The sequence below is a fragment of the Micropterus salmoides genome, unplaced genomic scaffold (assembly GCF_014851395.1).
Source record: "Micropterus salmoides isolate LMB-PRFRI ecotype aquatic unplaced genomic scaffold, ASM1485139v1 Ms_hic_scaffold_18, whole genome shotgun sequence".
NCBI lineage: Eukaryota > Metazoa > Chordata > Actinopteri > Centrarchiformes > Centrarchidae > Micropterus > Micropterus salmoides.
The window spans coordinates 31508620-31523243 of NW_024040928.1; the positions used below are offsets into that span (position 1 = coordinate 31508620).

At 43.5% G+C, this 14624-nt stretch overlaps 3 protein-coding genes across 10 annotated transcripts in view; 1 reads left to right on the forward strand and 2 right to left on the reverse strand.

Moving 5' to 3' along the window:
- The window catches only part of LOC119909376 (NLR family CARD domain-containing protein 3-like), a 622129-nt gene that overhangs the window by 115794 nt on the left and 491711 nt on the right, over positions 1 to 14624 (forward strand). The gene's annotated exons all lie outside the window — the stretch shown is intronic.
- On the reverse strand, positions 1581 to 5835 carry LOC119909444 (cleavage and polyadenylation specificity factor subunit 3-like). 5 transcript variants are annotated; one of them, XM_038727708.1, is made up of 6 exons: positions 5649 to 5830; positions 4987 to 5050; positions 4806 to 4903; positions 4424 to 4552; positions 4077 to 4190; positions 1581 to 1683 (listed from the first exon to the last, which is right to left on the reverse strand). In XM_038727708.1, exons 1-5 carry the CDS (start codon positions 5717 to 5719, stop codon positions 4085 to 4087), a joined length of 468 nt encoding a protein of 155 aa, XP_038583636.1. In that variant the 5' UTR covers positions 5720 to 5830; the 3' UTR covers positions 1581 to 1683; positions 4077 to 4084. The 5 variants fall into 5 exon arrangements, 4 of the variants coding, with proteins under 4 accessions (XP_038583636.1, XP_038583633.1, XP_038583637.1 ...); XR_005445431.1 differs by lacking the exon at positions 1581 to 1683 and adding an exon at positions 2374 to 2513 and having other exon boundaries at positions 3854 to 4190; positions 5649 to 5829; XM_038727705.1 differs by lacking the exon at positions 1581 to 1683 and adding an exon at positions 2389 to 2513.
- Positions 6191 to 14624, reverse strand: part of LOC119909386 (NACHT, LRR and PYD domains-containing protein 3-like) — a 239804-nt gene continuing 231370 nt past the window's right edge. Inside the window, exons 9-10 of the mRNA XM_038727589.1 lie at positions 7226 to 7272; positions 6191 to 7004 (exon numbers count right to left, since the gene is read on the reverse strand). Coding sequence (XP_038583517.1) covers positions 6463 to 7004; positions 7226 to 7272 — 589 coding nt within the window. The 3' untranslated portion in view covers positions 6191 to 6462. The remainder of the gene's footprint in view (positions 7005 to 7225; positions 7273 to 14624) is intronic.

Sequence of the window (14624 nt, forward strand, 5' to 3'; positions counted from 1 at the left end):
ACTCAATTTCACCTACCTCTCCAGCTTTTCCACAGGCCTGTCATTCTGCCATTTATAGGAAAACACAGACGGGACGAAGTCAGGGCTGTCTTCATCCATAGAAGCCTGTCCTACAAAATAAGAAGAAGTAATTAAAGCTAGTGTCAGCCTACCTTATTATGTAGTTAGCTAGCTAAGGTTATCCTTTTCGTTGGCTACTAACTGTGGTGAAAGTTAGCAAATCCAACTACTTGAACATAATACCTGTACATGACACGGGCCTTCTCACTGTACTTTCTACAATTGCAAACCTGCAACGGTTGAAAGGCAGACGACACCAACAGTGTACGTTTATGTTAACGTTATCTAACGTTAACAGTTAGCTAACTGCTAATTAGTTGTACTTTGAACAAAGTTTGCTAACTATGACCTCAAAAAGTCAGCATCACGACAGAAATAACTATACTTGTTAACGTTACAATTTCTATTTAAGTGGGCATTTAGCATTATGAGAAATATGTAGATAACGTTACTTTATCAACGAAAGACACTAGTTTATTTACCTTAACTTACCTGATATGAAGTGTGCGCTGCATACGCGAGAATTTTTGATGATCGTTTCTGTCCAGTCCGCTCGTTTTATTGCGTTTAACCACAGCTGTCTTCGGGTTTTTGTATGGCAGTGGCAGCAGGTATGCGATAAAATTTCAAATTGCCTGTACTCCGTCGATTCTGACAACACAACAAGATGACATTTTAAGCTCCTTGTGTAGCCGACCCTGTGCTGGTTTGTATTGGCCGCCTCCGGTTGTCCGTTTGTTTTGCCTCCAGCTAACGCTGTGACGTACCTCTGACGTCGGCTAAAAAAGGGCCTATAGAAAGACACCCATGTCCAAGGTACATCTGGTGGTTATCTGAGACGTGTTCCAGAACCTAACCCTAAAGTTGACCATGCTGATGTTACACAGTTAAGTGTCTTGGTCATATCCTTAACTTCTCGGCCCACCCTGGGAAACCCTTGAGTGAAGGTTAACAGGGCTCCTAGTGTCTCTGAAACATTTATTGGTCTGGGTTTCACTGGTATGGAGTTCCCCACTCCATGAGGGAGCTGTGCACACGCATAACAGCTCTGATTGGTTACTTTTCTTGAAGTGGTCATCGTGGTTGCATACCATGCATTGTCTTTCAGCCCAGCCGGGCTGTCAGGGAGGACGTGCATCTCCTCCTCTTCGGCCTGGAACTTTCCCTCAGTCAGGCCAAGTTTGTTGTTTTCATGTTTGGAAATGATGACAGTGAGCAGAACAACGCCTCCGTTTTGTCTCGGTCCGTCACCTCTCCAGAGCCATCTGTTGGTTTCAGTGTGCCGGTGAGTGTTTGGGAGATTAGTGGTTCTAGGTGGTCTCAGAGACCTCCACTCCCCTCCCTCCCTAGGAACACAAGGCAGGGGAAAGCTCAGCTCAATCACTGATCTCCATCTTCGCCTGGTTTGAGGCCTTTTGGTTGCTTTGGCACTCGTTTGCAGTGGGTGGCGTGAATCCAAGTTGCTCTTTCAGCCACTTTTACTGCTGTTTCTGTTGTTAGCAGTATCTGAAATGGCCGGTCCACCTGCGAGCCCTTTCTCCTGAAGTCCTTTCCCACAATCCAGTCCCCTGGCTCCAGATCGTGCAGTTTCTTCTCTGCGGCCTTCGGGATGGTGTTTTTGACCTGCATATGAATTTCAGAAAGCACAGAGGACAAATTAGCACAATATCTCAACATTTCATCCTCACATTGGCTGGTATCAGGGAGTTGTCTTTTTACTGGCCCAATCCCCGTGTTCAATGGTCTGCCAAATAGGACTTCAAAAGGACTGAGACCCCCTCTGCCCCTCATCCGGCTTCTCATGTGCATTAAAACGACTGGCAAAGCTTTTGTCCATGTTAAACCTGTTTCTTCACAGCATTTAACAAGCTTGTTTTTCAATGTGCCATTTTCTTATTCAACTGCACCTCCGCTAGCTGGATGATGAGCACAATGTTGCCTCAGATCAATCCCCATATCCTCCCCTACACTCTTCAGTGCTGCGCTAATGAAAGGTGTGCCATTATCACTGGAGATCTTAGCTAGGATCGCTCAGCGATGATCTGGCTTATCAAAGCTTTTGCAACTGCTGCTGCATCCTGTTTAGATGTTGAAAATGCCTCTACCCCTTTAGAGAACATATCTACCATGACAACACAATATTTCTTCCCCTGTGACAGTGTCAGTTCAATGAAGTCCATTTGCAGGTGCTCAAATGGTTTGTCTGGGGGGGGTGTGCCACCTGTGGGATCTGAATCGGCCGCCCCACATTGTTAGTTGCACAAATGATGCAAAATAGTCTCATGCAAAGTTGTTACTGCAAAAACGATTTTTACCAGGAGCTGGATCACGTGATGCTGAGCCGTCCACAAACAACTCCATGTCTGGGTTTGTTAGAGGAGTCTCCTGCAAGTCTGCCCTTAGAGAGCAGGTTTCTGCTATGACTGCAACACAATCATGCGGCTGTCCTTCACCTGGAGTTGGGAGGAAGTAGCAGGATTCAGTACAGTGCAGTAATGTTAGATATATCAAGCAACACGGTCTTGTATCTCAGCCACCTGGATGTGGAGAGATGAGATGTTTTTTGTTCAAGCAAAATCATCGACAGCATGTGGAACCAACAATGTCAAGTCTGAATAACCCACAATGTCACGTGATGCCATGGCTGCTTTTTCAGCAGCCGCCACAGCTCTCAGGCAGTTTGGCTGCAACAGAGTCCAGTTTGGATGAAAAATAAGCTCCAGGTCTCAGTCGTCCCCCATGGTCTTGTAGTGGTACTGAGGTCATGTACCCCCCCTTTTCGTCAACAGTCTGGGTGAAATGTGTGTTACAGTCGGGGAGACCCAGGGTCGGTGGAGACTGAAGAGCCCGCTTTAAATCAACAAAAAAAACACTGAATGACCATAAAAGAAAGAAACACCACAAACTCAAAAGCTTAGTACAAAACAAAATATTGGTGCATTTCAAGATTTCACACAAAAATACAATCACAAAGTAAAACACAAACCAACTGAAAATTCCATTTCGGGTTTTCTGCACACTTAAACCAAACAATCTCAAAAACACAAATAGTTGCAGTTCATTTCAAAATCACAAAAATAAATTCAGTCCAGTGCCAAAGCAAAAAAAAAGATAAATAAAACTGGTTCAGTTTCTCTGGCACAAACAAAACAAAAAGGAGGAGGTTTAATTGTCGCGCCATCCGGCAACGAATCAGTGTGGCTCATTTATAAAATGGGCGTTTCCGGGGTTTTCCACGGTGGTGAAACCTGGTGAATTCTAGGTTGTCACAAGATCTATATAATGTCTAAATTCTTACGTGTTTCTATTAAATGTTAACAAAGCTAGTAGTCTGAGGAAATCCTATCCCGTTTACAAAAAGCCTTTGTTCAACATTCACACGGTCTGTTAGTGTTTTTTTTTCCCCAGTCGCACTTCATTCATACATCTGTAGTGAACACATTCAGCATTCAACAATACTGTCTAATTACTTGGTAATCACCTGGAGCAGCAACCCCAAGTAAAATAATAAAAAAATTCTTTTAAATAAAATTGTTTTTCTTCAATTTTATTGCGAGTCCTATGACTCACACACCCCTACTTTACTGTGGGTCCCAGACCCAAAAGAACTGATGCAACAGCAGGTCCCAGACCTATAAGAAATCCACTGCCCCCCAGTGATTTCTTGACTATAGTACCTTTAACACAAAGCTTTGCCGATTCACACAGCGGCCCCAGGCCTGCCCTGCTGACACGTCTGTCACGCTCACCCTGAGAGGCAGCGAGAATCGTTCCACTTGAACAGTCTACTCACCACAAAGAGAGTGTTGCCAGCCACCAGGTTCTTTGTGGATCACAGCGGTGAGGGAGCCTCAGACACTCAGGCGTCAGGCCCTCAACGTCTCACCCGTATTTTGGCCATACGGTTTTTCACCTGCAGCTCCGAGTGTCCGAGTCCTCTCGCGTGTGTGACGAGCCGACAACGCCAAAATTGTGGTGGGAAAAAGCGTATTTAAATAAATCTGAATGAACCTCACCGCTGTGTTCACCACTTGTTACCGTCCGCACTGTGGAAGTTGATGGTCTCCATCTTCTCCATGCTCTCCTCCAGGTCCGTCTCCGTGTACAACATGTCGTCTGCAGAGATGTTACTGCAGAAAACAGGTCAGCTTTACTACAACACACGCTGAAGTACTGCAGGTTATACACGCTGAAGTACTGCAGGTTATACACGCTGAAGTACTGCAGGTTATACACGCTGAAGTACTGCAGGTTATACTCCACATGGTATACACGAAGAATATTAAATCCATCATATCCTGTCCTGGTGAGTCCAGGTCCCTGTAGTATGGGAGTCTGATGTGACTCTGGGTCCTGGTCTTACCTGACTTTGACGTAGTCGGACAGCAGCCAGCGGTAGATGGCCTTGGTGGCGTGAGTCATGAAGGTGCGTCCTTTAAAGCTGGTCTTCTGCAGGAACCAGGGCAGAGCTCCACAGTGATCCAGGTGGAAGCTGAGAGGGAGGGCAACAGTTACTGAGGAGTTTCCAGGTCCACATCAGCCCTGACCTTTATGTTGGTCTGATTTCTCAGCATCATGTCAGGCAAAGCAGTTTGATTAGAAAGCACATTTCATACACAGGTCGAGTCTGTACAGAGAAGGGAAAACAACACACTTGGACATTAAAGTCCACCTGCTAGTACAGCTGAGTGTGTGTATATTAAAGTGTTCTCTGGTTGCTGTGCTGATAAATGTTGGGAACTCACTGGCTGATGAGCAGCAGGTCAATTTCAGCCGGGTCGATCAGGTCGATGTACGGCAGAGCGTCCGTCCCGTCCAGACCAGGATGGATCCCGCAGTCCAGCTGAACCACAACACACACACGTTTTTACACACTGAGGTGACTGAAAGCTGAATACCGTGCAGCTGATGGGATTAAAAACAGACCATAATCTTTGGTCCCTTGAACTCCAGGATGATGCAGGACCGTCCCACCTCCTGTCCTGCTCCTCTGGACACAAACACACAGAGACAGCATCACTTTCATGTCTAACTGACATCCAGATGTTTCAGCCTTAAAGACAAAACTCTTCCCCCAAGAACCGTTAACAAACTAAACTCAGCTATCAAACCCAGCAGAACCAATAATAACAGAAGGACCAGCTGATGCATATCTGCCCCCAGAGGAACATCAAGCAGAACTCCATTCAAAAATTAAGCACTTTTAAAACACTTTGTCAGCAAAGGCCAAAACAAGCCAAATACCGTTATTTAATTTAATTAATCAGTTAAATTATTAACTCAGAATTTCTAGAATCCACCAATAAGCATCTGATTTTAATGAATGTTGTTGAAGTTAACGTCAAGTCTCGCGGTTAGATTTCCACGTTGAAAACCTTCTTAAATAAATAATGTTTGGTACATTTGGTCTGCGCCGAAATGAAGCCTTGCCTCTAATGAATAGTTAAGTTTAAATAGCAAGTTTAAAAAAGCTTTGGCCTTTGTTGATAAAAGGAAGATCTACTAAATTGGTGTTTTTCTGAATGGAGTTTGGTGAGAGAGCAGCAGCCACGGAGGCTAAACCAGGTAAACGTTGTGTTTGAACTCACAGCGGGCGGATGAGCAGTTGGTCACTTTCCTCCGCAGGAACCGTGGCGTCACATTTACGTTTAGACGCCATGTTTACATGAATAAACTCACAAATCTTCCACAAATACTAAATTAACTCAGAACTTCAGCTATTCCGCGCGTTGCCACAACTTTAACTCACTTCCGGCTCCTGCTGAAATACCTCCGTGTGGTACAACTGCTGGTAACTTTGGTTCCACCTTTGGGAGTGTGTTTTTCTTCTTCTTTTATGGCAGATTGCAACCATGACTTTTAAAGGTGCATACGCCACCTACTGTACCGGAGTATGTTGCATGAACTATGTTTGTTGACACAACTTCATTTCATAAAATAATTAAAATAATATTGAGAGAAAAAACTAAATCCTATTATATATATCTCTATATTTTTCAGATAATAATAATAAACCTTCAAGGCTTCACTTCCTTCCTGCCTGACTTATCTTTTGATTTAGCCTTTGTGAGGATCAAACTCAGTAGGAAAAGAAATGTACTTGAGTAACAGAATAAATCAAGACTATTTGTTGAGTTTTTGTCTTCAAACCTTTATTGAAATAAATGAGAAGCTCTGCAGCCATCAGCAGCTACTAGATGCTGCTCCAAGAAAACTTTATTAAAGTGAAAATCAGAGTCAACACAGTTTGTACACAACAAGTTCAGCCCTGAGATCATTTCACCATTTCTAAGAAAACACATTTCTGACATTAAAGGCACAATCAGTGAGTCAGATGTTAACCAAAGTGAAGCCTCGTCCACCACCAACATTTAAACCACAGGACTGGAAGTTGTCTCCCTCCTACACAGAACACAGAGACACTGAGGAACCATAGAAACAGATCCCCAAACCAGGATAAAGAGGTTCAGTGAATGTGGTGTTGAAGGTGTGGAGGTGGATCAGTGTGTCAGAGGAGACTCTGTAGAAGGACAGAGAGCCAGCAGGACAGTCCACATACACTGCTGCTCTGTTAGAGGAGGAGGAGGAGGAGGAGGAGGAGCAGAGAGGGAGGACCGTTTCTCTGTTATTGTGCCAGACAGAGTAACGACCATCAGAGCAGAACAGACTCCAGGACTGATCATTCCATCCAAAAAGACAGTCTCTACTGTTTCCTCTCCTTCTGATTCCTCTGTAACTCACTGATATATAAACTCCTCCTCTCCACTCGACCTCCCAGTAACAACGACCAGTCAGACCATTTCTACACAGCAGCTGAGGCCAGTCAAATCTCTCTGGATGATCAGGATATGGCTGCTCCTCCACATGTGTCACCTTCCTGTTGTTGTCAGACAGTTTGAGCTTTCTGTTTGCTGTGTTTGTGTCCAGTGTGAGTTCACAGAGATCTGATGGAGAACGAGACACAACACAGCAGCAGTTTATCATCAGACACATCTGAAGGTTTATTCTTTGTTTGTGTGCTGATGTTGTTCATTTCTATAAAGTTTAATGATGCATTTAGTCAGTAATGTTTGAATGAATAAATATCACAACTATCAACTTTGTATTAAGAGAAACTGACTGTGTGCTGTTTTGTCATCATGAGTCAGATTGAATCCACACTTACACTTCCTCAGACCAGGTTTTAACCTCTGCTCTCCACCATGGTCCACCCTGGAGGAAGAAACACAGTCAGAGTGATTTTCTATCCAACATGAGTCCTAACTGCTGTTCAACATGAAGCAGTGTTCCTCAGTTTGTCAGTGTGACAGAGAAACAGGCTGAAACTCATCTGTGTCAACTGTCTCCAGGATTCTTTCACTGTCTGAGAAAAGGACCTGAAGGAGAAGACAACTAATATGAGAGCAGGATGTCAAATATTGTCCTCTGCATGTTGTCCCGCTAAATAAACAGTTTGACCAGCATTCACACATGAACAACTAAACTGTTTCCAGACTGTTCTCAGATCAGATTCAACTTGTATTGAGTAATTTCTGTCAGAAACAGAGGGTCTGAGGACAGAGAGGCCACATGATGTACAGACTGTAAAGCTTTGAGACAAGTTTGTGATTTTGCACTTAATTAAACTTAAAAATTAACTTAAAAAAAAGTATTGTCAGCCACTGATTGTTTCCTGTAAGTCTTCAGCAGGTTTGCACACTGTAGCTGGTATTTTGGCCCATTCCTCCCTGCAGATCTCCTCTAGAGCAGTGATGTTTTGGGGCTGTCGCTGGGCAACACGGAGTTTCAACTCCCTCCACAGCTTTTCTATGGGGTTGAGGTCTGGAGACTGGCTAGGCCACTCCAGGACCTTGAAATGCTTTTTAACGGAGCCCGAGCGGCGTGTTTGGGATCATTGTCATGCTGGAAGACCCAGCCACGTTCCATCTTCAACGCTCTCACTGATGGAAGGAGGTTTTGGCTTAAAATCTCACGATACATGGCCCCGTTCATTCTTGCCTTAACACGGATCAGTTTTCCTGTTCACTTTGCAGAAAAACAGCCCCAAAGCATGAGGTTTCCTCCCCCATGCTTCACAGTAGGTATGGTGATGCAACTCTGCATTCTTCTTCCTCCAAACACGACGAGCTGAGTTTTTACCAAAAAGTTCTATTTTGGTTTCATCTGACCACATGATATTCTCCCAGTCCTCTTCTGGATCATCCATATGCTCTCTGGCAAACTTCAGACGGGCCTGGACATGTACAGGGGGGGGGGACACGCCTGGTGTCCCTCTCGGCGTAGTGTGTTACTGATGGTAGCCTTTGTTACTTTGGTCCCAGCTCTCTGCAGGTCATTCATCAGGTCCCTCTGTGTAGTTCTGGGATTTTTGCTCACCGTTCTCATGATCATTTTGACCCCACGGGATGAGATCTTGCGTGGAGCCCCAGATCGAGGGAGATTATCAATGGTCTTGTACGTCTTCCATTTTCTTACAATTGCCCCCACAGTTGATTTCTTCACACCAACCTGCTTGCCTCTTGTAGATTCACTCTTCCCAGCCTGGTGCAGGTCTACAGTTTTCTTCCTGGTGTCCTTCGACAGCTCTTTGGTCTTGGCCATGGTTGAGTTTGGAGTCTGACTGTTTGAGGCTGTGGACACGTGTCTTTTATACAGATAACGAGTTCAAACAGGTGCCATTAATAAAGGTAACGAGTGGAGGACAGAAGAGCTTCTTAAAGAAGAAGTTACAGGTCTGTGGGAGCCAGAAATCTTGCTTGTTTGTGGTGACCAAATACTTATTTTCCATCATAATTTACAAATATATTCATTAAAAATCCTACAATGTGATTTCCTGGATTTTTCTTTCTCATTTTGTGTCTCATAGTTGAAGTGTACCTATGATGAAAATTACAGACCTCTCTCATCTTTCTAAGTAGGAGAACTTGCACAATCAGTGGCTGACTAAATACTTTTTGGCCCCACTGTATATATATTATTGTTAACATTTGACTTTCTGCTTTCATTTATTCATTTAGCTGACGCTTTCATCCAAAGAGACTTACAATTGCTATACATGTCAGAGGTTGACGCCTCTGGAGCAACGAAGGGTTAAGTGTCTTGCTCTACATATCAAAGTTTCCTCCTCACTAGAGGAAGAGGTGGTCAGACTGGACCCTGATCCTTTTCACAAGAGCTTTTTGTTCAGGCGACACAATAGAAAGTAAACTCAGTCTCTCGTGTCTTTATTCCCCTGCAGCAAAGTCACAAGGATTTGATGTACGTGATGTGACCGTCATACGAAAGTGCTTTTGTTGGCTACACATACAGGTCTGTGTATGGCAAATCCATTTTCCAGCATATTGATAAGACTCAAGACATTTACAGAAGAGTTTATCAAGATATTGTTTTTCATGGATTATTTATATTTACAGATAAAATGCCACATGAAATAAGGATGATAAGATATTTTAAAAAACCTGTGTGTAAAATGATGATGCTCCAACTGCTTTAAAGGGCGAGGAATATGACTTGATTTGGACCAGCTAACGTTGTGCTGTAGAAAACTTTCAAATGATATATGATTCAATATGGAGAGTTTTCGAAAGACCGGTCAAACTTTTAGTTGGAAAGTGCTAACAAAGATGAGATTTACGCAATCTAAAGATCACAAACTTGGTGTAAAATAGACAAAACATAATGTTTAGAAATATAAATATATATATATATACATATACACTGCTCAAAAAAATAAAGGGAACACTTAAACAACACAATGTAACTCCAAGTCAATCACACAACCCACACAAGTGGCTCAGGTAGTGCAGCTCATCCAGGATGGCACATCAATGCGAGCTGTGGCAAGAAGGTTTGCTGAGTCTGTCAGCGTAGTGTCCAGAGCACGGAGGCGCTACCAGGAGACAGGCCAGTACATCAGGAGACGTGGAGGAGGCCGTAGGAGGGCAACAACCCAGCAGCAGGACCGCTACCTCCGCCTTTGTGCAAGGAGGAGCAGGAGGAGCACTGCCAGAGCCCTGCAAAATGACCTCCAGCAGGCCACAAATGTGCATGTGTCTGCTCAAACGGTCAGAAACAGACTCCATGAGGGTGGTACGAGGGCCCGACGTCCACAGGTGGGGGTTGTGCTTACAGCCCAACACCGTGCAGGACGTTTGGCATTTGCCAGAGAACACCAAGATTGGCAAATTCGCCACTGGCGCCCTGTGCTCTTCACAGATGAAAGCAGGTTCACACTGAGCACATGTGACAGACGTGACAGAGTCTGGAGACGCCGTGGAGAACGTTCTGCTGCCTGCAACATCCTCCAGCATGACCGCTTTGGCGGTGGGTCAGTAATGGTGTGGGGTGGCATTTCTTTGGGGGGCCGCACAGCCCTCCATGTGCTCGCCAGAGGTAGCCTGACTGCCATTAGGTACCGAGATGAGATCCTCAGACCCCTTGTGAGACCATATGCTGGTGCGGTTGGCCCTGGGTTCCTCCTAATGCAAGACAATGCTAGACCTCATGTGGCTGGAGTGTGTCAGCAGTTCCTGCAAGAGGAAGGCATTGATGCTATGGACCGGCCCGCCCGTTCCCCAGACCTGAATCCAATTGAGCACATCTGGGACATCATGTCTCGCTTCATCCACCAACGCCACGTTGCACCACAGACTGTCCAGGAGTTGGCGGATGCTTTAGTCCAGGTCTGGGAGGAGATCCCTCAGGAGACCATCCGCCACCTCATCAGGAGCCCAGGCGTTGTAGGGAGGTCATACAGGCACGTGGAGGCCACACACACTACTGAGCCTCATTTTGACTTGTTTTAAGGACATTACATCAAAGTTGGATCGGCCTGTAGTTTGGTTTTCCACTTTGATTTTGAGTGACTCCAAATCCAGACCTCCATGGGTTGATAGATTTGATTTGCATTGATAATTTGTGTGATTTTGTTGTCAGCACATTCAACTATGTAAAGAAAGGAGTATTTAATGAGATTATTTCATTCAGATCTAGGATGTGTTATTTTAGTTTCTAGTATTTTTTGAGCAGTGTATTAGATAGATAGATATGTGTGTGTAAGAAACATCCTCTATCCCAGAAGAAACCTAAATTACTATGTAGCCTAGAGGACTCAAGTTATTTATGATAATACGGCTGTGTGGTGAACCTATGAACTTAAGTCATATTTAAACAACTATTGCTTTGTGTTATATATAAATAGTAGTAAGACTTCTCTCTGTGTACACGCATCCTATAGGCCTACAAGTACAATTTTGGCTGTATTTTTGTGTCCCCCTCAAAAATTGCTCTCGTGAAATTTTATGTTTACTTCCCCCCCCTACTGTGAGATGAAACTTACGCCCATGCATAGCGCCCAGAGAACCTGATGTGGAGAGGGCAGAGGAGAGGACCGGCAACTTGAAAAAGTCCCAGTACACCAAATGTTTGCGGGTCGCGGTCTCAGACCTGTTCAGTCAAATCTATACTGCGCACCATAGTGGTTGATGGTGGAGAAGTGGAACCATCCTGTCAGTCATGCGGTGCGCAGCGTAACATTAGTTCATTAGGAAAGTATGTTCATTTAAGTCTGTTTATCTTTTTAATGTGAATAATAACAATAAAAATACATTGTGTGATTCAAAATAATGGTTGTTGAAGAATGAATTAGTGACCGCAACAGATGCTGATTTTACTGCTTCCATGGGAGCTCAGACCTCCTTATGGGAGCTGAGCTCCCACTGGCTCCCACGTAACTCCAACCCTGTTTAAAGTTCTCTATAAACTAAATTGATTGATACATTGATGAAAGTTCTCCAGCAGAGCGCTTTTTTAAATGCAGCAAAATCATAATTTTGGACTGTGGTGTCTACACGTCGAATCTAAGCTGTAACCTGACCTGCACCTCCCCAAAAATGCAACAACATGTCGCGGCGATGCAGAACTGTACCTTCTGTGAGACTCATACAGAAACGGCATTACATATGTTTTGTCAGGATGTACAGTATGTACATTTATTAATGATTAGATATATTCAGGTTTCTGCTTGTTCTGGCAGAATATCTTTTTTAGTGTAACACTGCGACCATTATTTCTTAATCAATTTATGTTGTTTCTGGCTAAATTTCATAAACACAAATGCAAATTTACAAACAAAAACCCCATTTATAGTCTTTGAGAAAGAAACTTTATTTTTGAACAATCTGTTTCTCCTCCAACAGAAAGGCTTTGAAGATAGGCTCCTTAATGTCTGTACTCGCTTAAAGGTCTGTGATATCCTTCAACCAAGTCCAGTTGCCCTTGACTTTAACCTTCTGAGAACCTTCACAGATATCTGTGATATCCTTATTTATTTTCGCTGTATTGTTCTGTTATTGTACCCCCTAGCTATAAATACATCGCTATCCCTAATGTGAAGTATCCATTGCAATGTTAAGATTGGTGATATATGTTGCTATTTGATATTATTAAAAAGGAAGAAAAAAAGACAGACAGCAAGAACTGTGATTGGTCGGCATGGTAGCCTTCAGGAAGTGCTCCGTTCTTTGAAGTACATTTTATTATTAACAATAATAACAGTCATTTTATTGCATCTCTTGACTCGCACAGACTTCACTCAGTAAAAATCTTGGCACTCCATTATTACGTTACAAGTCACGGACCAGGTAATGCAACAGCAGACACTAGAGTGCAGATGGTTTCGGTTGTTTCATAGGCTACGTCATTAACAAGCCGGCATGCGGCTCACCTGCTGCCGTGATAACAGATCACGGGTGGAAAATATGAAAAAAGACGAGTTCTGTGTGTTTTAGGCGACTTTATAAAACACACTGCTGATGGAGAAAGTGGAGCAGACAGGTGGAGAGAGACAGAGATGTAACGTTAGGTGTGTGTGAGTGTGGAGAGAAGAGAATTCAGAGACAGGTGCAAACCAGGTATTTTTAAAATGATAATGATAATGTTTTTGGGGATTAAATCCTGCTTTCACCAGCCATCAGCCATCACCGACGGCATCGTCTATCGGCCCAACCCCAGTGTGTGGATGCTACCACGGTACTTGATCAATAAAGGAGCTTCGAGGTTGAAAAGCCATTTGATCAGAAAAAAACGAAGCTACCACCACACTACTGAGAAATGTAGTTAGACTTGTATCACTGCAGCTACATTAATCTCAACAAATTTAGTAGTTGTTGAGATGAACCATCAAACACTTCTATCCAGAGCTGGACTGGGACAAAAAAATTGGCCCTGGCATTGTTGGCTCAGGCGGCTCACCTAAATTGGTGAGACACTTCTCACTGATACACCATCCTTCCATATATAACATGTGTACCTACTGTACACAAACAAGCCGAGTGGTATGTGCCATGGATAAGTGTACCAGTGCAAGTGAATCAGTGTACTCATATGTTATAATCATCAACCTGAATTGAAGTAATCATCATCACTGTCACTACAGCATGGCACACATCCTACCCAAGGGCTTCACTTTGTGTTGAACAGTGGTGGGGACATTTAAGGGCTCAGATTAGGGGGGTGACGACACACTTTGCCCATGAGATGTGACATTGCACAAGATTGGGGTCACGAGAACAAGACAAGAATATATTTGAATACTATTTTGATCATTAAACACTTAATTTCCTGCATTCTGGGGATATTTTCTGCACCAATTTATGGTGGAATGTCTTTATTTATGTAAAGGGAAGCACAAATTCAGTTGGCAAGTGATGATTCAGAATATAAAAATGTAATAGAATAATGCAGTAATCTGTAGCTCTTTTTTAGCTTAAGTTAGTTTTTTTGGACAACGCAGATGTTTCTTCTATGTTTTTATTGCATTGCTGGTTTTCAGAATAGTGCAAATAAACCTTTCTCAAAGCATTTTCATTTGTTAATTAACATTTCTTAACATTAACATTTTTAACAAATGCCTTCAAAAAGTGGTGGGGACATGTCCCCAGCGTCCCCAGTGTAAATGACACTATGACCCTCCCTCCCTGCTCACTCCCTACAGGCTGAGCAACTCCCTGCTTACCGCTTCACCTCCACTCTCCTCCTGCTAACATATCGGTTATTTTGCGCATTTGGTGGCATCCATCTGCAGAATTTAATTTTATTTGGCCCACAACTCAAGAAACAGAAGGCAGAGGAGGGGGGGGTTTGTAAGAGATGTGATTGGGCCAATGTCAGTATAGAAAATTACCCAATGTGCTGCGGTACATGCTTTATGGGCCGACCGTTGGCCCATTTTTTAAAACAGTTGAATAAATAAGTAATTTATGTTACACTGGCCCCAAAGTTTCGTCGGCCCACAAGGCATTTACCTGGTATGCCAGATTACCAGTCCACCCCTGCTTCTATCCATAGAGAAATGCTGCAAGCAGGTCTCACATTAGAATGATTTTACATCCAACTTTCTGATGTTTCTAATGGTTTCCAATCGATAAGACTTCTGGAGAGCCGTGTGTTTCCTATCTCAGGCCTACTCACTGCTCTGAACAGAATGAGGAGGAATAAGAAGTCCTTCATGATGATGGACTCCAGTAGACTGACATAAAATAACAGAAATTAGAGACACCTGCAGT

Coding starts and splice junctions, on each gene's coding strand:
- LOC119909444 (XM_038727708.1), bottom strand. CDS start 5,719: ATGGCGTCTAAACGTAAATGTGACGCCACGGTTCCTGCGGAGGAAAGT. Junction 5,051..5,648: donor CAACTGCTCATCCGCCCGCT/GTGAGTTCAAAC, acceptor GTTTGTGTCCAG/AGGAGCAGGACAGGAGGTGG. Junction 4,191..4,423: donor TCCGACTACGTCAAAGTCAG/GTAAGACCAGGA, acceptor TGTTTTCTGCAG/TAACATCTCTGCAGACGACA.